General features: G+C 40.3%; 2 protein-coding genes across 2 annotated transcripts; both read left to right on the plus strand.

The window, feature by feature from the left end:
- Positions 1-1,789: 1,789 nt before the first annotated feature.
- On the plus strand, positions 1,790-10,866 carry LOC144659797 (uncharacterized). The gene is made up of 7 exons (XM_078520311.1): positions 1,790-1,859; positions 2,064-2,133; positions 5,371-5,680; positions 6,211-6,489; positions 8,279-8,418; positions 8,919-9,156; positions 9,919-10,866. The coding sequence occupies exons 2-7, from the start codon at positions 2,092-2,094 to the stop codon at positions 10,059-10,061; spliced, it is 1,152 nt and encodes a 383-aa protein (XP_078376437.1). The 5' UTR covers positions 1,790-1,859; positions 2,064-2,091; the 3' UTR covers positions 10,062-10,866.
- Positions 10,867-12,316: 1,450 nt separating this feature from the next.
- Positions 12,317-21,679, plus strand: LOC144659798 (uncharacterized). The gene is made up of 7 exons (XM_078520312.1): positions 12,317-12,388; positions 12,668-12,737; positions 16,387-16,696; positions 17,232-17,510; positions 18,830-18,969; positions 19,877-20,114; positions 21,393-21,679. Exons 2-7 carry the CDS (start codon positions 12,696-12,698, stop codon positions 21,533-21,535), a joined length of 1,152 nt encoding a protein of 383 aa, XP_078376438.1. The 5' UTR covers positions 12,317-12,388; positions 12,668-12,695; the 3' UTR covers positions 21,536-21,679.
- The last annotated feature ends 1,102 nt before the right edge of the window (positions 21,680-22,781 follow it).

Raw genomic sequence — 22,781 nt, forward strand, 5'->3', positions numbered from 1 at the left:
TGTTACTCGCCACAACTCAAGATGGCGAGTCGCGTTGGAAGGAAGCAAATAAATAAGCTTAATATTATCGATAAAAATGCACGCTCAGTCAAACAAAGGTTTCAGATAGCTCACCTTTTCAAATGCAATCTGATCAAGAAACTGCTAGCGGTTGGCGCCATATGAAACAGTCTCAAAAGTTACGACACTTCTAAACGGCCTTCTCCACTTCTCAAATTCAAACTCGAGTCAGTTATCGCGCATTACAAACTCAAGTACCGTAAGTGAGCTCAAATGTATCCGACGTACATCGGTCTTTCCTGACCGAAATCTCCATCTAACTGCCAGAAATCAAACGTGTTTTGCCGATGCTCTCAGCTGCGAAAGACGATTCACATATGAAAATCAAACATGGCGGAACGAAAAGTAAACAATGCTTCTAGTTCCCAGTTCTCTTAGGTTTGATAATTAAGTAACCCTCACACGTACAAAGAACGAAGAATCCTCCATCGTGCCCTGGCATATAGGCGTCACCGCCTAAAAAGGCTTTACGTACCTCGCAGAGTTGAGAACTACAGCAATGTCCCGGCCAAATATTATTAGAAACGAATAAAGCCATTAATGTATTGGTACAGTTTATATTTACACAGTAATAGTAGCTGGAAGATTATTTATGATTATTCATGTGACGCTCTCTTTTGTAGTTGAGCGCATACTAATACTTAACGCTTGTATAAATATGACGTTGCATTTTGTAATGCGCTCGACGAAAGAGAAAGCAAAATCTTCGTGTACATTAACAATTAATTAACTGAATCAGATCCTAGTCACCATTGCATTAGATAGAACTGAAACGGTTAACAAGAAAAATCCATGGATGAAAGAGACTACATCCGTACCCTGATGACTGATCAGGGACAAAAACGAACTTGACTCAGAGCCCCTCAGAAATTGATTTGTGACTTTTCGAGAGTACCCCCTACCTCCCTATCGGGCATTCCAGTTCGAGAAAGTTTGTGCACGTGTCGAAAATGAAAAAAATAAATCCCTTTCACTTCGCTTATCTACAATTTGGAAGCGGTTGTAAATAATTATGTGTTCTCGCCCGTTTAGCAAAATCAAGAGAAAGATGCGGTAGAACTATGACGGCAACGATAATAATATGCGACAGTTGTGCACCAGCACGATTAAGCTAATCCAGAGGGTCTGAATGGGGTTTGGTGTTATTTGCCCATAATTTTTAGTGTTTGCTGTTACATTGGCCAATTTTCTAATGTTTACTGTTATCAGAGAAAATACTGTTATTTAGCATTGTCAATTCTTATCTGCCCGAAAGCTTCTTCATACACCAAACAAAATAATATTGGCCTATTTTGAGCCTTTTTTTGTTTCTTTTATAAGACAATTTACTGTTACAGTGAATTTTTTACTGTTAGTGTTAAAATGCCTCAAAATTTTACTGTTTCATGTTACAGGCCCAAAAAAATTAAGTGTTTAGTGTTATCGAGGTACCCCCATTCAGACCCTCAATCCAGGATTAGCTAGCGTGAATTTTGGTTTCAGTTTTTTAATTTTCAGTGAGGTTTTCTGTTTATATTTTCTGTCCTTCAGTGTTGACGTTTACTTATCTCAAACTCCACAAAACATAAGCAATAGGACGATTTCGATATATTAAAATTTGGCTTCATAGCGAGGCCAAGAGGACACAAACATAAGAAATTTTGCAAGCATGATTATTTATCTCTTGTCTGTGTCCTCCAGGCCTTTGAAACGTGGACAGATATTATGTAAATAACATACGGCACCAATAATTTGAGTGCTTTATTCGTTTCTGCGAAAATTTAATTGTGAAACACTGCTCGACTTTTTCACTCTTCGAGGTACGTTAAATACCCAGATGTCGAGTGTTTTACTAATTTGCCTACACTAACTCAAGTTGACTCGTTAAACAGTACAAAATGTTATCCAAAGCAGCGCATGTATACTCAACATTTCGGAAGGGATCAAGTGTAAAATACTGAGTTTATTAGTAATGTTTTAAGCGTGGTTTAAAAGCTAATCAGGAATTCACGTTATTTCTACAGATAAGAGTCGACCAATACGTAATTCAACATGGAACAGACACATGACAAGTGTGACACTGGCGAGATTACGGTAGGCAGGAGTCTTCCTATAAAGATTGAATGAATGAGAGTAAGGCCTTATTATGAGAATTAACAAAGCTTTTTTAGAAGTTACAGTCAAACATAAACGCGACAAAACGACTGCGATCCGTTTAGAAATAACTTTTAGAAATCCAGAGCGATTTTAATCTGCATCGGTGATCAGACAAACACATAATATGTAATAGTTAGAATATATCCGGAAATATATAGAACGAGAAAAATTACGTCAACTTCACAATATGTAATGATAAATTAACAACGTTATATAGAACGGCATTTCGTTTCCTTCTTCATACAGACAGAGTTATCTCGCCGTTGATCACCCGGCGAGTTTTTGGTGACTTTTTTTATACAGACAGAATTACCTCGCCGTTGATCAACGGCGAGATTGCCGTTCTGTATATAAGTGTCAGAATATAATTTATTGAATAATTTAAATTTTACATATTGTAAAAATTCGCATAACAAATGAGTGTATATAGAATAAAACATTCACATAATATGTTAATGTATGTAGATGTACACACAATCTGCATTATTTCCAATTATTGAAATGTAATCATTCAAACGTAGCCTCCATGGTAATATCGAGTCAAGCTTTCTGAAATAAAAGTTTTAACTACCTCTTAAACATCATCATACATCAAACCTACTTAGGAACCGCCATTATTTGCGAAAATAATGTTTGTTCTGCAAACTCTGACATGGTCTGAAGAGAAAGAGTTTTAACCGCATGGGAATACCAAATTTAATACTGTGACATCGCGGCAACCGAATGTTAGTTGTGGTTTGTTTAAAAAAAAAAAATGGAAGCCTAAGTATATCGGTGATCCAACAAGAAAAACACTACCTTCCAAATCGGCCCCTACAAAAGTTTGATCAGGCACAAGATGGCGTTTTTGTCTCGTGTTAAACGACGTGACCGTCACGTAACACGAGAATATCGTATGGATCCGCTGGCCCATGATAGCGCTTTGTGTAAGACCTCACGTAACGTAACGAAGTGATAAGGTAGCAAGGGAACAAGGTAAGAAATCGACCTTTCGTGGTCGTATTTCAAGTACAGTTTTTAGACGTTCATTCTAACGCTCTTGGCGTTATATGTGGTTTTTCTTCGAGTGGAATTGCTACACATGTTGTAATAGCTGAGTGCTGTAGGCCGACCAACTTAGTAATAATTTGGCTGCGCTATAGTTAGCAGGCTTGAAAATTCCCTCTTCATTGGTCACATTAGAATCACTAATGCGAGTACGTAAGCATCAGGGAGATATGAAAAGCGGCTTGTACATTAATCGGAGGAGCTTAGGAGTACTTAATGTTACAGTGATATTTCTTAGCGCCTGTATAAGTCTATATGTCTTGCAACTATAATGCAATACAAAAACAGAAAAACTCCCCCCCCCCCCCCCCCACCCCCAATACAGTTGAAACTCCCTGCGTCTGTTTATCACTTCACACTTTCGCAGTTCTAACAGCCCCGTATTAAAATAAGTTTAATGCCGGATGAGGTTAAAATACTTCCCTCTGGTCTCATTTATTTCTTTTATTCTTGTTATGCGTTACATGGTTCGCTATTTTAGCATCTTTTCAACTTTGTAAACAAGACGGACGCGATGAACTTTTTTAGCGACATTTAGCTCACTTTTTAGCCTATCAGAATCTGTTTTGTTATATTTCAAATTTCTTATATGTAACGTTCATTTTTTATAAGTATTCACTTTTTTTTAGCCCCCGTAGAAGGTTTGTTTTTCAAACCGAAATATCGGGCAAATATATTCTACAACTGTTTTATCTTCTTTTGTTTCAATCTTTTCTCTTGCCGTAGGATCAGCTTACCGTTTTTTGCATATTATCTCAAGATTTTTACTGATTCAGGTCTTCAAAGGATCCGGCACTCTTCATTGGTTTGTCGTTGTGGACTTGCTTATGTAAGAGTTTTTCAAAGCTAAAAATCAAGACAAGATGCCAAATAGGAAAAATACTGGCGGAATACATAAAATTGTTTTGGCGAGAAAGAGACACCTTCCATTTTGTAGGCAAAAAAACATAGGATGTCCTGAAATTAAACGCGAGATGCGGGATCAAACACATCAAAAATGGCAACTACAGTATCAACAATCCACAATTCTCTTTGCCCTGTATTATTCTCGTATATTTCTCCACATTAGGAAACTATTTTTAATGTTAATTGTTGGAGTCGGTTATAACTGTTAGTAACTGTTGAAATATGCGTAACACGAGACAGCCCATAGGGGCTTTGATTCATGTAGGCTACGGTTTTATTATTAACTGGAACTGGGGCGAGCTCATTTTGCCTTTACCTTTTTTTAACTAAGGGGCATGGGGCGAGCCCGACTCATTTTCGCGCGAGTCCACATGAAAAGAAATCGCTGAGAAACTAACCAAGCGAATTCAAGGACCAGTCATTGACCACCAACTGACAAACAACTTTCACTCGACTCTGAAGAGATTCGACTCTAAAGAGATTCGACTCTAAAGAGATTCTCTAAAGAGGTTGTCGAAACGATAGTCACCAACAAGGGACCAGCCGTGCAATAAATCGTCTTATTTTCCAAGGAAGGGAAGCACTTAATAGTCTTGCGACTAACAAACCTGTGGCCCTCGGATTCCTGATCGAAATGGAATTTAGAAGTGTTGTTATTTTGGAGGGAAGAAAAAAAACGCTCTGAGCAAGGACGAGAACCAACAACAAATTCTATCCACATATGACGCCGGGTCCGGGAATCGAACTCCTACCACATTGGTGAAAGGCGAGTGCTCGCATAACTGCGTCATCACAGCTCCCCAAACCATTCCTGAAGAACAGCCTATACTCCTGTAATTAAACCATTTACGTCATTTACTACTGACTGCTTTATTTGCGCGGAAGTGGATACTATTACACTCAATTCATTTGATATTATACTGATTGATTTTAACTTTTAATACTTTTAATTTACACGACCCCACAAGCTGTAAGCTTTTATCCAAATCGTGTTTTTAAATAAAGGCAACTTACTTACTTACTTAGATAAAAAGATGGCGCAGGTATCGTGTATATTTTCGTCCTTTCCACCTCTTTTTATGGCTGAAAAATAAGTGACAAAAATGAATAGTTCAACACACAAAAAACTTACCAAAAACAAAGAGAAAAAAAATGAAAAAATGCGTTTGTAGTTTGTCGGCCGACACGCCACCTATTTAACCTTACCCGATTTTCTTTTAGGTTCCCCATTCACACATACCACATGGCGAGGCTGGATCTGGATTGTATTCTTCTAAAGTCCATGGTACTATGGCCTGTATCAAGGAGCTGACTCCTATAGCGTTGGAATGTGTGAGATCTTTTCCGATAACTCCAGGTTCTGTATTTACCATAGCTGACTACGGATGTGCTGATGGAGGGACCTCAATGCCGGTTATTTACTCGTGCGTAGAGGAGTTGAGAAAACTACATGGCAATGAACTGGAAATTCTTATTCAGTACGAGGACCAACCGGTTAATGACTTTACTTCTCTTTTTTCCTTCCTTCAAGGTACACTTTTTGTAAGTAAAGCCTAGCGGCTCATAACAGCCCCTTCATAACTGCCCGTAGCATGAAACGGCTAGGAATATTGCTACTCTCCCTAAATGGGATGCTAGTCAATCGCAGGATACTCTCCAAAATTTTGTTCGATTGCCACGGCAATTCGCCAGTTCCTATTTTTACTCCCAGGTGGAGATAGGCACTGTGAGAGTAAAGTGTATAGCCCAAGAGCACAACACAATTACCCGGCCGGTCAGGGCTCCTCGTTCAGGAGTCAAACATCGTTGATTTTAACGTTTATTGTCACGGTTTTATTTGAAATATAATGTTCTTTTCTTTACACGAGGAAAACATAGGTCATATTTATGGATTTGATGAATGGTAGTAAATAAGTGAGCAACGTAAATGGGTAGACGAAATTTGTAACCAAAAGCTTATTTTGATAACCGCATCTTAAACATTACACTCCATGTAAAGTAAAATATTGCATAAAAAATTATGTCACATATTTCTATCCTTTTTACCATTTTTCTCGCAAGGTTTGATCCCAGGACCTCCTAGCTACTTCACGGCATTTCCTAACGTTTACGTGGCAGCGTGTGGAACTCAGTTCTACAAACAGTGCTTCCCTCGAGGCTCCATACACCTAGGCCTGTGCTGTATCGCTGTTCACTGGTTAAGCAAGGCGCCATGTAACATAACTGGTGGTTTCCATCATCATCAATCTCAAAACCCAGACGAGAGGGAACTCTTCACTAAACAGGCTGCAGCTGACTGGGAGACTTTCCTCCTGATGCGAGCTAAGGAGTTATCATCAGGTACACTGCTGGCCCGGGAGTTGTTGGGAAATTATGAGTTGGGGTGTGCCGCTTAGGCTCTGTAACCCATACGCCGTTCTAGACCATTACCCCACCCAGACCGCTATTTGTTATAGAAGTCAGTTACACTGAACGGTTTCCCAGTAAATGATATCCTGTTCATTGGGCTATCTCGACGTGTGTAAAATTATGATAATTTTTATGTGTGCTTGATATCACCATCCACGTGCTGACAAGTTTGCAATGTTTAAGTGGTCAGTGAGCCAAAGTTTATCGATACTGAGTCAAAACATCTTTGGATCTTCTTCGATAATCTTCGGCAATCTTTGGAAGTTTTCGGAAAATTTGTAAAAAGGATCGGAAACATTCGGACAGCATTTTGAAAATCTTTGGAAATCTTCGGAAAATCCACAAAAACCTCGTTATTAGTAGGTTTATGAAAGAAACAAAATAATACATGGTTGCTTGGAGATATGAAATTTATCTTCTCGTGTTCAAATCGATATCTCACGAGTGAGTGCAGCGAATTCGAACGAGTGAGAAATCGAGTTATCATCGTTTGTTTAAAAACAATTGATTTGTTTCTCTGTCGTACGGTAAGTTTGAATAATGTCAACGTTTGAACCCGCAGTTGTTTTGTCTTTTCCGTTGTATTTATGTGACCACGAAATCATACTCAGTTTATTTGAAGCTGCAATAAATATAGATTACTTCATAGAAAGTGCGACGTACGGATTTTTATTCACGAGTTTCAAAACTTTGGAAAAACGTACGAGTGAGCGAAGCGAACGAGTGAGTTTTTTCAAAGTTTTGCAACGAGTGAATAAAAATCCGTACAAAGCACTTTCTATGCTGTAATTTGTTTATTATATATATAACGAGAATTCAACCATTGTAAACTTGACGCGATTTTTCTCGTAAGTTAATTCATAAACCTTTGAAATGTTACAGTTGGACCGTAGAGGGAGGAAAAACAAAGCAGCAAAATACACATCGCTTTCCAAGCGAATTCACTTTTACCCAAATTCGAAAAACTACTGCCAACAAAATCTCCTGAAAAAAACCTTTTTTAATTAAACACATTGCGTTACTTTTTAAAAGCAAAACTTTTGGTATCGCATCGAGTAAGCGTCGCTACAAGCGAATCAACTAAACATGCAGGCGAATTTTGAACAAAATTGTGACAACACAAGGAGTCAGTTAATTAAGCAATAATTGCGACGTAAATCCACATCCAGAAATACAATCTACTTTACCATGGTGTTCCCAAGAGTGCTTGAATATTCTTAGAAAGTCTGCGGATGCGTTGCAAGTTTGAAAGAAATTCTTGTCCGCCGGCTTCGCTTTCATTTATGGACACTTCGCTTGTCTTCGCTCCGCCTTTGAAGAATGATTTTTATCGTAATCATCTCATTACTGTATCCTTTCGGTTTTACTTTACGAGTTCCTGTTTGCTTGCCTTTCCATAAAGTTCTCCAAAGACCAAGGTTTAATTTATTAAGGAACAAATCGTGTAGCCATCTTTTCAAAGCATAAACTGCCGTCGGGAGCAAACTTGCCGCTCGCTGTTCAACCTTGTTGGAAACCATTTGAGTTCGCGCGCTCTGATTGGTTGGGTCGTTCCACTCTAGACGCTGATTGGTTATATTTTTCACATGTGAAGAAAGCTATACGCGAAGCTGATTGGACGTATCGCTTTTCTCACATGTGAAATATAGCAAATATAGAAATCTATTTGCAAGGTTTATCGCCCAAAATTCTCGCTATATATGTAATAAAATATTTTTAGGAGGGACCTTGGTCGTGGTTTTGCTTGCGGAGGATGACGATGGGCAGAGATCTGGAAACACAAAGAACTGCAAAGTTGCTATTTACCATTTGCTGTATGATGTGTGGAAGAAAATGGCAGAAGATGGTGTGATCACAATGGTAAGGGGTTTAACTCAGAAGACAAGGAAAATATACCTTTCTGTAACGCTTTTTGAGGTGGTTTGTCTGTATACATCAGTTCTAAATTCTCCCTCGATCACACCGCTTACTGTATCAAAAGTTCATTATAAGCTAATGAATGAATGAATACGTAAGTCATCAGTCAGTCAGTCAGTCAGTCAGTCAGTCAGTCAGTCAGTCAGATAGCCATCCATCCATCCATCCATCCATCCAGCGAACCATTCATCATTCCATCCATCCATCCACTTAGTCAGACAGCCAGTCAGTTAGTCAGTCAGTCAGTCAGCCAGCAGTTAGCCAGCTATACAGCAAGGCAGCCAGTCAGTCAGTCAGTCACGATCAGATCAGTCAGTCAGTCATACAGGTAATCAGGCAGACAGTCAGTCAGTAAGTCTGCCCGTCAGACGGACAGGCAGGCAGGCAGTCCATCGGTTAGTCAGTCGTTAGTATAAGCAACAAATTTTGTTATCATATAACAGGATGAAGTAAATAAAACAACCATAGCTGCCTATATACGCACACGAAGAGAACTGCAGTTACCTTTTATGTCAGAAGAAAGTCCTGTGAGAGAGGCAGGCTTATCTCTCGCTTCACTGGAGATCAAAACGTTTGATTGCCCACATGCAAAAGTACGCCACGAGACCGGAGACGTAAAGATGGCGGCCAAATCAATGGCTGAAGAAACTCGCGCTTGGAGCAACTCTAGTTTCTTGTCAGGTTTGATAATGTTCTACTTGTATCTTTAATGACATTGGAAATGGGTTTTGTGTTGAAAAACAGCAGGAACGTTGGGTTTGGCTATGCTTTTGCTTCAACGATAGAAAATGTCCCACAACTCAAATCCTGAGATGACAATTAATACAAATTTATGTATTATCTCTCTAAGACTATCAGGTCTTTGAGTTTTGACAGGCTGCTCAACCCAAAGTTAGAATTGTTTCAGTTTCATGAGATTTCGTCCAGTCTTCTGCACGCCGCTATGCTCTGAGGTCTATTCTGTCTTCCTTTCAAATCGCGCATAACCTTGAAAGTTCTACTCATTACTTTCAATACCCTTCATTGACTATCCCGGGTATATTTATCGACCCTCTTACAAGAATATCGCCCACCACGTGACATTCGGCCAACGTGCACGTGCCTTCTTCTAATCCGCTTCTGCATTATCGGAAGCTTCTTCCGAACACTTTGGAAAGTGGTACTCCTTTGACATCTTTTAAAACTGCCCTTAAAACATTTTTATTAGCCTGAAGAAAGTGTTTGAGAAGTGATTTGATCTATTTTATTTTACATCTCAACTTCTACTTCTTGGAACTACACAGACCATTGCCCAGAAAAGCGAAAGCAGTTGACTACTACCCGGAAATCGAATTGCCAAAGACTTTGACTTGGTAATCTGACTTTATATCGAAGCCCCAAAGTGCGATCGAAATAATCACATTGCAGAAACAAATTGAATAATAAATCGCTAATATTTTTCAGGTCTTTCCGACGAGCGGACCGCGGAAAACAAAAATGTGATTGTCGACGAATTTTACCGCCGTATAGAAGCAGAATTTTTGAGATCACCAGAAGATTACAAAATGGAGCTTGTAACTGCAGTCGTTACAATAAAGAAAACCTAAAAAAATAATGTAATTATTTCCCCCAAGTTTGCATGTATTTAAAATAACACTGCAACCAAGTGTTTTTGTTTGCTTGTTTGTTTGTTTGTTTGTTTGTTTAATTAATTTATGATAAAGCAAAAGAAATTATATGCGGTATATAGATACATACAATGTTTTACTGACTGTCCTGGTTTACACATATCTGTTATAATCGACATTATATCCTACTGGCTAAGATATTTTCTTGTGAAATATGTAACATCTCAGCTATTAGCCACATCGTTTTCAATGCCAAGTGTAAAAAGTTCGATGGATCATTACTGCAGCCCTTGCTAGCATTTCAGTTGTCGTTGTTTGTTTTAGCCATTTCGTTTTCGCTCCTAAACATCCAGCTACCTTTTCCCTCATGTTGTTCATCAAGTGCTTCTAGACACGGTTGCCTCTCCTGATACCAAGAATCTGTTTCACCCTTCTTGCCGCTCCCAGTATAGTCTCCCTCTCATCCGTTATTTGGATCATCACACCACCCACTAGGGTTTCCAAATAGCAACCACCAGCAGCTAAGAGCAGCTCATCCTTGGAGGACTTGGAGACCAAGGGGCAGATAATGTGGGGAGTGGAAGTCGTATAACGGTAGTAAATTTCCTTGTCCCATTTTCTATCCCTGGACATCCAAGGATGATACAGGAAGGGCTACAATCCTTCTTCAGCTCTCCTTGTTATGAGAAAAAATATTTTGTCCACTTTTTTGGTTTTACAAGGCACAGTTATTAACCGAGACAAGATTGTATATTACAACGAGGAAGCCTAATTGCGTAAGCGTTATTGTTCCACGCCTCTACTGCTTCTATACCGCTATAAATATTAATATAATTATTTCTTCACTTTGTAGTTTTTATGTTACCAATTAATAAAGACTTGTGAATAGTCAAATGTGCATTAAATTAGATCTCAATCACTGTAAGGACTAAAACCTCTCTCCTCTGCAGAGGCCTCTTTCTGTTCCATACTAGCCTCCTACGCAGACGTTTTTTGGGCTCGTGGGGGAGAAACGCGTGACGAGCCCAAAGAACGTCTGCATAGGAGGCTAGTTCCATACGGGCTGAGAAATGGGGAGAGGTGAAAAGTAAGTTGACATAAAAATATTTGTAATTTTCCTGTTTATGGTGAAATTTTCGTGTTCCATACGGGCTGGGAAATGGGGAGAGGTGAAAAGTAAGCGCGCAGAGCCTGGAGAGAATCGAAACGAAAGCGGTCCCCCTATTTTTCATTTTTCTTGCTTTTCGCCCCCCCCCCCCCACCCTGTGTTTTTCGCCTCCCCCCACTAAAGGAGCCTCTGCGGAGGAGAGAGGACTAAAACGGTTAACTAGATGATTCCCTTGAAAAAAAAGTTGACATGAAAATTTTTGTGATTTCCCTGTTTATGGTGCAATTTCTTTAAATAAAGTAAAGAAAGAGCAGGTAACCATGCCCGCAAAAGAGACAAGATCGCTAAAGGTGCTTCATAATTCTTTGCGATATCAGCTGCAAGACCCTAATTATCTTACGTGGGTGTGGAAAATACAAAGGAAAACAAAACTCGAAATATTGAAATAGATGCACTGCATTAAAAATAAATCACAGGCTTCAAAGTTAATAACCAAGCAAATTTCTAAAATTTCAAGAATTGTCTTTCTTAGCAGTATCTTTGTGAACAAAATGAGCTTTTCTGTTTATTCGAGTGTGCCTTTGTAATTTTGCAGACCAATGAACGTTCGTAATTGAAAGAAAATGCATAGGCAAAGGTATTAAAAATTCCATGGCCGATTTTCTTCAAAATAACTATTTTTGAGAGCCTCTACGCTCAGCCGGTTGCCCGCAACCTCTTAACAATCGACCTTGTTTTTGGGTTTAATATTGTTATGTTTGGAGAGGTTTAAATTATGGTTTTAGACACCCAAAAGTGTTTTGCCCAAGAACACAAGCCAGTACCTCGACCAGGGCGCCAACCCTGACCGCTCGATCCGACTGAAGTCCAGTGCGCTATAAACCATTAGGGCACCGCGACGCTCTCAAACTAAAACGCGACAATTTTATCACAGGCGCCACGGTCAATCTTAATTTATTAACTATATGCTTCGTTGGTCGTATTACGTCAGCAGAGGCTAAAGTATAACGGTTTGTATCGGGATGCGGGAATAAACTGCTGAATAATGACGTGTTTGCTCGACTGGAAACGCTTGCGTGACGTAAATAACCGCAGCTACCATTTCGTAAATAACATACGGCACCAATAAATTGATGGCTTTATGCGTTTCTGCGAACATTTAATTGTAAAACACTGGTAAAGTTTCTCACTCTTCGAGGTACGTAGAGCCTTTTTTCAGATAGTTTTGAATTGTAAACATGTTTAAATACTCAGATATCGAGGGTCTTACACACTAGACTGCCCATAAGTCATTTAGCCTGCAAGTTAATTCGCCTACACTAACTTAAGTTGACTCGTTAAACAGTACAGAATGTTATCCAAAGCAGCACAGGAATACTCAACATTTCGGAAGGTATCAAGTGTGAAATACTGAGTTCATTAGTGATGTCTAAAGCGTGGTTAAAAAGCTAATCAAGAATTCACGTTAACTCTACAGATAAGAGTCGGCCAATCGGTAATTCAACATGGAACAGACCGACGACAAGTGCAACACTGACAAGATAACGGTAGGCAGGAGTCTTATAAAGATTGAATGAATAAGGCTATGAAGCCTTATTATGAGAATTACAGCTGATCCGATCACACGCGCCCTCCAACGACATTTCTCTTGTTTGAAAAATGAGTTTTGATGGACGTCAATCATCCGTTTCCATCGCCAAACACGTCGACGACGACGCAAAGCCTCGCATCAGGTGGCCTCGCGTGTAACTTTTGTTTACAGTTATGAACGTCAGTTATGAGCAGTTGACTTCGAAAGACTGAACGGACCGAACGTAGCGAAATAAACTTACTGGCCGGTTTACGGCCGGCTAAAATATTTTCCGAAAGACGGCTTGTATAAATGTAGAAGACGAAAGCTTGGTTAATTTACCGAATATTTGCTGACGGGAGTTTTGAAGCACAGGCAGACAAGTCTCTGTGTTTGAGGCCGCGTGACTTAAGCGTCACGGTATGCGCTATTTGATCCCATACATTCACTGTAATTTGTAACGATTGACCTCAAAATACTGAATTTCGCATCTTTTCATCCCAAACGTTGATCTACTGTAAGCCAGATAAATAAAGTAGCTGGGGGCGGTGACGACTATCGAGGAATTAACGGCCTCAAAACCCCATGAAAACACAAAAGATCATACAAAAGATGAAAGGTAAGTGAACTTTATTTATCTGGCTTACAGTAGATCAACGTTTGGGATGAAAAGATGCGAAATTCAGTATTTTATGGAGTATTTCTCACGATCAGTTGACTCAAGCGGAGGTCAATCGTTACAAATTACAGTGAATGTATGGGATCAAATAGCGCATACCGTGACGCTTAAGTCACGCGTCCTCAAACACAGAGACTTGTCTGCCTGTGCACTGAGCGTTCAATTCCGAGCCATCAGCCATCCTCATTTCAGTGTCATTTGAGTTTGGTCGATTTAGTCTTCAAAATACCCAGACATAACTTTAAGAAATTCGGCAGGAAAAACCGTTTCGTCTTCACAGTTTCAGGCGGCCGTGTCAATTCGGTCAATAAATTTGTGTCAAGTCCGTTTTGTCTTTATCTATTCCACAGGGTCGTAACCAGGTATATTTTTTCATCGCTGATCCCAAATTTTAGCTCTAAATTTTGATTCCTGATCCCCAAAATGTGGCAACATTATTTGATCCCTGATTCCATTCTGATCCCATCTGATTGGCCGATCCGGATCCCATGACTTGTGACCCGGGATCCCGGGTCCATGATTCCGATCCCGAGGCTGTGATCCCGATCCCAAGGCTGTGATCCCTGATCCCATATACCTGGTTACGACCCTGTATTCCAGGCCGTGATTCGGTAAATGTATTTTTGTTGAGTCCGTTCAGTTTAAAATTTCCGGCCGTAATTCAGTAGATATGCACTTACCTTGAGTCCGTTGCACCTTCCTGGCCGTCATTGTGATAAACGTTCAGAAAGTTGAGCGCGTTTTGTGTTCAAAACTGCCGGCCGCAATATAAATTAACCAAGCTTTCGTTTTCGACATTCCAAGCCGTCTTTCGGAAAATATTTGAGCCGGCCGTAAACCGGCCAGTAAGCTTATTTCACTACGTTCGGTCCGTTAAGTCTTTCGAAATCATAACTGCTCATAACTCTTTCATGTAAACAAAAGTTACATGTAAGGCTGTGCGTCGTCTCGTCGATGTGTTTGGCGATGGACCGGCGAATTGAAACTGGCGCGAAGAAGCGATCATTGTCGTGGAAACGGATGATTGACGTTCATCAAAACTCACTTTTCAAACAAGAGAAAAATGTCGTTGGAGGGCGCGTGTGATCGAAAAAAAGCTGTAACTGAGCTTTTTTGGAAGTTACAGTCAAACATAAACTCCAAAAAAACGACTGCGATCCGTTTAGAAATGACTTTTAGAAATCCAGAGTGATTTTAATCTGCATTATTTCAAATTATTGAAATGTAATCATTCAAACGTAGCCTCCATGCACACCATAAATAAAAATTTTAACTACCTCTGAAACGTCATCATACATCAAACCTACTTAGGAACCGCCATTATTTGCGAAAATAATGTTTGTTCTGCAAACTCTGACATGGTCTAAGAGAGAACAAAAGTTTTAACCGCGTGGGAATACCAAATTAATACTGTGACATCGCGGCAACAGAATGTTGGAAGCGTAAGTATATCTTAGATCCAACAAGAAAAAAAAATACCTTCTAAATTGGCCCCTACACGATATTAATCAGCACAAGATGGCGCTTTTCATGGAGGCTAGGGTTTCATTATCACTGAACTGGAACTGAGGCGAGCTCAATCTGCCTTCACCTTTTTTCGACTTTTTTTTGCTTGTTTACAAGCAAAAGGAGGAGAATAGCGGTTAAGTGGGGTAATCTGGAACCACATTCTTGTTAACTCTCAAGGGACTGTTTTAATTTCTTAAGGTAATATTTTCCGCTATGGGTGATCAAAGCGCGTGACTTGTAAAGTGTCACTCTATAGTTGTGCTTCAGCACTTTCGTTCTTGTAGAAAAAACGTGACTTGTCAAATTTACAGCGCTCGAAGGCAGCGAAGTTTAAAACGATTAAGAACGCAATTTGTACTGGTACAAGTCTTTAGGCGCTAATATTAATTTAACCTAAAACGATTAACAACGCAAATTTGTACTGGTACAAGTCTTTCACACACTAAAACGTTGCTAATAGTTAACCAAAGGGAACTCATTTCGTGACAATTGATTATTTCTGCTGAGTTGCACAATTTAGAATTGCAACATTCAATGCAGGTGTGAAGTGATATCTACAAGTGTTTGTGTAGCCTGTTGTGAAATTACTTCCGGTGGAAGCAGTAAAAACTAAAAGTGTTTGCTTCTGTTCAGAAGTTAATGCATCGCCATTAGAAAAAAAAACACCAACTGTTTAACTGGAAATGTAGTCGTTAGAAATGGCATGTGTAGCCGTAAGGTAAAGAATAACGCGAGGAGAGGCGGCTTTTGGTAATATCCAAACGAAAATTTACTTCTCAATGTGCGTGACGAGACAAAAGGTAACTCTGTCGTGCGTAACCTTTATCGGGAACCCTGCATTAAGCCGAGTAGAAATCTTTCTAACTCGAAAGGAAACAACTATTTCGATTGAAGGCAAGCGTCAAAATTTACCATTTTTAACCAAGCCAAAGTATATGAGTCGCAAAGGGCCCAGCCGTCGCGACTGAAAAATACAGCATTTCCTCCGCGAAAATAAAAAAAATGCTTGAACTGAAAGACGTTTGAATTCTTCCATGATATGTTCGAACAACAATGCCCAGGATAAACCTTCTACTCATACTAACTTCATGCAAAAAAGTCGATATCTCGAAGAGATCTTTGATTTTTATCTAAGGGGCCTGGGGCGATCCCAACTCATTCCTCGCGCGAGTTCACATGAAGAGAAATCGCTGAGAAACGAAACAAGCGAATTTAAGGACCAGTGACTGAAGTCCTTAGCTTTTCAGGGCTCCCACCAGCCGTGAAATCATTTCTGAAGAACTACTTATACTCCTGGAGTTGAGCCATTTGCTACTGAACAAATGGCAACCGGACTGCTTTCTTTGCGCGGTGGTGGATACTATTACACTCAATACCCTCGTTATAACACTGAATGCACTCGAGATACAATTAAAACTCCTGACTGATTTTCTTTCAGGTTCCTCATTCACACATACCACACGGCGAGGCTGGATCTGGATTGTATTCTTCTAAAGTCCTAGATACTATGGCCTGTATCAAGGAGCTGACTCCTATAGCGTTGGAATGTGTGAGATCTTTTCCAATAACTCCAGGTTCTGTGTTTACCATAGCTGACTACGGATGTGCCGATGGAGGGACCTCAATGCCGGCCATTTACTCGTGCGTAGAGGAGTTGAGAAAAGTACATGGCAACGAACTAGAAATTCTTATTTATTACGAGGACCAACCGGTTAACGACTTTACTTCTCTTTTTTCCTTCCTGCAAGGTACACCTGTCGTAAGTAAAGCCTAGCGGCTCATAACTGGCATGAAACGGCTAGAAGTATTGCTGTTTCCCCTGAACGGGATGCTAGTCAATCGCAGGTTACTGCCCTGCATTCTGTTCGGTTGCCACGGCAATTCGCCGGTTCCCATTTATCTGACTCCCAGGTAGAGAGGGGCACTATGAGAGTTGTGTCCTGCCCAAGAACACACCACAGTGACCCCGTCCACGGCACGAATCAGGACCGCTCGTCCCAGAGTCAAACGTTTATTAATTTACTTTATTTGAAAGTCCCATTCTTTGCACAAGGAAACGTTAGGCTAAAACTGTGATTCGATGAATAGAAATTTAAGTAAGAAATAAACTTTAATGGAAAGACCTAGTAACGAAGAACTAGTACTTTACATTGTGGCCCAAAACATTTTTCACCCCAAAAAATAATTTTGAAGATAAGCAATTGCGAAAGAACATTACACTCTACATGTTGAAAATATTGCGTAAAAAAATTTTGTCACAGAATCAATGTTATTTCTTGCAAGGTTTGATCCCAGGGCCTCCGAGCTACTTCACGGCATTTCCTAACGTTTACGTGGCAGCGTGTGGAACTCAGTTCTACAAACAGTGCTTTCCTCGAGGCTCCATACACCTAGGCCTGTGCTGTATCGCTGTTCAATTGTTAAGCAAGGCGCCATGTAACATAACTGGCGGTTTGTTACATCATCAATCTCAAAACGCGGAGGAAAAGGAACTCTTCACTAAACAGGCCGCGGCTGATTGGGAGACTTTCCTCCTGATGCGAGCTAAGGAGTTGTCTTCAGGTACCCTATGTGATGATATTTAATTAGTGATTTTTGTACTTCCCGTTGCCAGCGGGGTACAGACTTCCGGTAACACTTATTAACTGGTACCGTCGTGCATTGCGAATTGTGTAGCGTTTTGCCCGCGATCTTGATTGAGTAAAGAATTCAGTTGTGTTCGCCATTTCGCCTCTGTTTAGTTACTTTAGCAGCTCGAAGTCATCGCACCCTACAGGCCCGGCGGGCACTCTGGGAATTTTGGGTTATTTCAGGCTAGACGCCAAAAATCTCTACCCTATCCCAGACTTGCTATTCTCCAGAACTCCTACCATATTAGAGGGTAGCAAAGGGGGTGTCGTGATCCCGTTTCGCGTACAAATTTTAGCCAAAATCACGAGTCGCGTGTACTTGAAACAGCAAAAATCACGAATCACGCGTCTTTTCTAACTATTTTCACGCGTCACAGTATAATTTTTGGCCTATTTTCACGCGTCACAGACTTATTTTTGCCCTTTTCACGTGTCACGCATAAACCCTTTGCTACCCTCATATTAGGCAGAAAAGAAACCTGACGTAGTTTGTTTGTTTGTTTGTTTGTTTCTTTTTTTTTAATAAGGAATTCTGTTATCGTATTCGGACTCGCAAATTGCCCAAATTCCAAACTCAAATTTGTCATTAAATATGTGAATATTGTTCATCGTGGTGTAAGATAGGTAATGAACGTTTATTCGTTTGTCTCACGATAGAATCGCTTTGAGATGTTGATCGCGACGTTTCGACTGCAATACTGCTAGTCTTCATCAGGCGATGAGGTCGTAATAGCGACGCGTAAACAATCGACCTCATCGCCTGATGAAGACTAGCAGTATTGCAGTCGAAACGTCGCGATCAACATCTCAAAGCGATTCTATCGTGAGACAAACGAATAAACGTTCATTACCTAAACTCAAATTTGTAGTCATAAACTCACCTCCCGTTCGCAAAAACAGTCGCGAATAGTCTGGACAGTTTGTATCAACAGAACTTCTTTTTCATTCACTAAAATATTAAGATTATTTCAAAATTAAGGAAGGGATCTACACGGTAACAGAAACTCTTATTCGGTAGCCATTTCCTATGGCATACCTCAACATGTGGTATAACGTTCATCACACACTTAAACAGTGGATTTGTTTCTCTGTCGTAAGCGAGTTTGAATGTCAATTTTTGAGCTCACAGTTGCACAGTTGTTGTTCTATCTTTTCTTGGCATTTATCGCCTTTATTATGTTTATGTAACCACGAAATAATACTTAGTTTATTTGTAGCTTGCTATTTGGTGATGTCATAAAATATTTTTAGGAGGGACCCTGGTCGTAGTTTTGCTTGCGGAGGATGACGATGGGCAGAGAGCTGGAAACACAAAGAACTGCAAAGTTCCTATTTACCAACTGCTGTATGATGTGTGGAAGAAAATGGCAGAAGATGGTGTAATTACTATGGTAAGGAAAATAATACAATTTAACACTTTTTGAGGTGGTTTGTCGGTATATATATCAGTGCTAAATATCTTGTCTTAAAGAAGAGTTGCAAAGTTTGTTACTTTGTTTGTCTACCACCTACCCGGCTTTCACACCGCTTACTGCATCAAAAGTTCATGATAAGCTTGTTCTGAAATGAATACATACGTAAGTCAGTCTGTCTGTCTGTTTGTCAGTCAGTCAGTCAGTCAGTCAGTCAGTCAGTCAGTCAGTCAGTCAGTCCGTCCATCAGCCAGCCAGTCAGCCAGCCAGCCGGACAACCATTCATTTACAGTCAGTTTGTCAGCCAATTAAGCCAGCCGGTCAGTAAGTAAGTCAGTCAGTCAGCTAGCCATCTATCCAGCCATCCAGTCATCCAGTCATCCAGCCATCCAGCCATTCAGTTAGTCAGTCAGTCAGCCAGCCAGTTAGTCAGTCAGTCAGTCAGTCGGTCAGTCAGTCAGTCAGTCAGCCAACCAGTCAGTCAGTCAGTCAGTCCTGCAGACAGCCAACCAGTCAGCCAGTCAGTCAGTTAGTCAGTTAGCCAGCTACCAGCCAGCCAGCCAGCAATTCAGTAATCCAGCCATCTAGCAAGCCAGCCAGTCAGTCAGTCGGTCAGTCGGTCAGTCGGTCAGTCGGTCAGTCGGTCAGTCGGTCAGTCGGTCAGTCGGTCAGTCGGTCAGTCAGTCAGTCAGTCAGTCGTGCAGGGAGGCAGGCAGCCAGTTAGTCAGTCGGTCAGTCAGTCATGCAGCCAGCCAGCAAGCCAGCCAGTCAGTCAGTCAGCCAGTCAGTCAGTCAGTCAGTCAGTCAGTCAGTAGGGCAGGCAGGCAGGCAATCAATCGGTCAGTCAGTCGGTTAGTAAGCAACAAATTCTGTTATCATTCAACAGGATGAAGTAAATAAAACAACCATAGCTGCCTATATACGCACACGTAGAGAAGTGCAGTTACCTTTTATGTCAGAAGAAAGTCCTGTGAGAGAGGCAGGCTTAGCTCTCGCTTCACTGGAGATAAAATCATTTGATTGCCCTCATGCAAAAATACGCCACGAGACTGGAGACGTAAAGATGGCGGCCAAATCAATGGCAGAAGAAATTCGCGCTTGGAGCAACTTTAGCTTCTTGTCAGGTTTGATTATGTTTTATTTGTATTTTTAAAGCCATTCGAAATGCTTTTTTGTTATGTTTGGCTATGTTTTTGCTTCATTAATAGCACATTTGTTATATAGCTGGATCTTTTTCCCCAACAAAGCGCGCCCTTATTGGCACATGACATTTAAAAATACAACTGTTTCCTGCCAAAAGTCTCTGAGTGGGCAACATTGCAAAATCTATGACGTCAGCGGGTAACGGGGCACTGTTGCCCGCAAATTTCTACTTCACTCTTCTCTCTCAGTCGCTTACTAACATTCCAGCTGTGAACTCAGTAACATACGGCCAACGACATTCTGCATTATGGAACCGTCTTCAGAACACTTTGGAAAATGCTACTCCTTTTAAGAAAACATCGTGACCTAGTGGTTAGGGCGCTGGACTTGTAATCCGGAGGCCCCGGGTTTGTAAAAAAAAAATGTAATTGTAAATGTAATTGTAATTGTAATTTTATTTTTTGTGAATGTAAAAAAATGTAATTTATTTACCCACGTGACACGGAAGAGCTCAGGAACTCGTAAAGACGTGTACGTGCATCCAAGATCGAATTGGAATTTAGAGTGTTGGTTTTTGTGGAGGGAGGAAAACCGGAGAACCCGGAGAAAAACCCTCGGAGCAGGAACGAGAACCAACAACAAACTCAACCCACATATGGCACCGGGCCGGAATCGAACCCGGGCCACATTGGTGGGAGGCGAGCGCTCTCACCACTGCGCCACCCCCTGCTCCCTGCTTTTGTTTAAATCCTCCTCTCTGCCACCAGATGGATTTGTGTTCGGTAAGCCCGAATTCAAATCCTCCACGCTTTGTAAATACCCAACTGTTTAGCCTCCTGCCAGTTCGGATTTTAAACAAGTTTTCTGTAATAGTTCCCTGGTATTTGGAGTGTCCTCAATTAGCACAGTAGCGCTAAATAAATTGACACTTAAATAAAGTGATTTTTTATTTGACTTCTTTTAAAACTGCGCTTAAAATGTTTTTATTTACGATTTTATTGTACATTTTCATTTGTATACAGTAGCTATAGCTGTAAGCATTTTGAGTTTTTTTAGACGCAGATAGAAACAACAACGAACAGGCCATGGCCCAGACACGCGAAAGCGGTTGCCCATTACCCGGATATCGAATCACCACAGACTCTTCCTTTGTCTGACCTAATACCTTTAAGGTCCCAAGCAATCGAAATGATCACATCGCAGAAACAAATAAAACAATAAAATCACTCATGTTTTTTGCCTTTGTTTTTGGCATTAAGGTCTTTCCGACGAGCGAAGCCCGGAAAACAAAAAGGTGATTGTCGACGAATTTTACCACCGTTTGGAAGCAGAGTTTGTGAGATCACCAGAAGATTACAAAATGGAGCTTGTAACTGCAGTCGTTACAATAAAGAAAACCTAAAAAAATAATGTAGTTATTTCCTCCACGTTTGTATGTAATTAAAATAACACTACAAGCTAGTGTTTTTGTTTGTTTCTTTGTTTCTTTGTTTGTTTAAATAATGATAAAGCAAGAGAGATTATAAGCGGTATAGATACATATAATGTTTCACTGAGTGCCCTGGTTTACACATATCTGTTAAAATCGACACTCTACTGGCTAAGAGATTTTCTTTTGAAATATATAACATCTGAGCTATAAGCCACATCGCTTTTCAATGCCAAGTGTACAAAGTTCGATGGATCATTACTGTAGCCCTTGCTAGCTTTTTAGTTGTCGTTGTTTGTTTTAGCCTTCTCGTTATAATTATCGCTTCTAAACATCCAGAGCTACCTATTCACCTATGTTGTTCTAAACATCCAGAGCTACCTATTCACCTATGTTGTTCATCAAGTGCTTCCGGACTCTGTTTCCTCTCTGGATACCAAGAACCTGTTTTACCTTTCTTGCCGCTCCCGGCCTAGTCTCTCTCCTATCAGTTATTTGGATCATGACACCACCCCTCAGCTCCACGACGCCAGCTCATCCTTGAAGGACTTGGAGACCAAGGTGCAGATAATGTGTGGAGGAGAGTGGAAGATGCATAACGATAATAAATTTCCTGGTCCCCATTTACTACTCCTGGACATCCAAGGATAACACAGAAAGGGCTCTAATCCTTTTACATCTCTCCTAGTTATGCGAAAAATATTCGTTTCCTATTTGTTTTGTTTTAATAGCCATAGCTCTTTACCGTCATAAGATGGCAAACTAAAACGAGGAACCTCAACTAAGCATTACTGTTCCACGCCTCCGCTACTATGATACTGCTTTAAATTTTAATATAATTATTTTTCCATATTGTATTTTCTATGTTACGAATAAACAAAAACTTGTGAATAATCAAATGTGCATTAAACGTTATTGAGATCTCAATGACTGTAAGGACTAAAACAGTTCATAAGATGATTCCCTTGAAACAAAAGTCGACATGGGAATTTTTGTGGTTTCCCTGGTTTAACTAATTATGGTGCAATTTTCAAAATATGGTATTAAACGAGCAAGTAACCATGCCCGCGAAAAAGACAAGATCGCTAAAGGTGCTTCATAATTCTTTGCGATATCAGCTGCAAGACCCCAATTATGCTACGTGAGTGTGGAAAATACAAAGAAAAACAGAACTCGAAATATTGAAATAGATACACGGCAGAAAGCAAAGGGAATAACA

This window comes from Oculina patagonica, chromosome 7 (genome assembly GCF_052425735.1).
Source record: "Oculina patagonica isolate OP01 chromosome 7, crgOcupat, whole genome shotgun sequence".
NCBI lineage: Eukaryota > Metazoa > Cnidaria > Anthozoa > Scleractinia > Oculinidae > Oculina > Oculina patagonica.

Coding starts and splice junctions, on each gene's coding strand:
- LOC144659797 (XM_078520311.1), top strand. CDS start 2,092: ATGGAACAGACACATGACAAGTGTGACACTGGCGAGATTACG. Junction 5,681..6,210: donor TCTTTTTTCCTTCCTTCAAG/GTACACTTTTTG, acceptor TTTTCTCGCAAG/GTTTGATCCCAGGACCTCCT. Junction 6,490..8,278: donor AGCTAAGGAGTTATCATCAG/GTACACTGCTGG, acceptor AAATATTTTTAG/GAGGGACCTTGGTCGTGGTT.
- LOC144659798 (XM_078520312.1), top strand. CDS start 12,696: ATGGAACAGACCGACGACAAGTGCAACACTGACAAGATAACG. Junction 12,738..16,386: donor GCAACACTGACAAGATAACG/GTAGGCAGGAGT, acceptor ATTTTCTTTCAG/GTTCCTCATTCACACATACC. Junction 16,697..17,231: donor TCTTTTTTCCTTCCTGCAAG/GTACACCTGTCG, acceptor ATTTCTTGCAAG/GTTTGATCCCAGGGCCTCCG.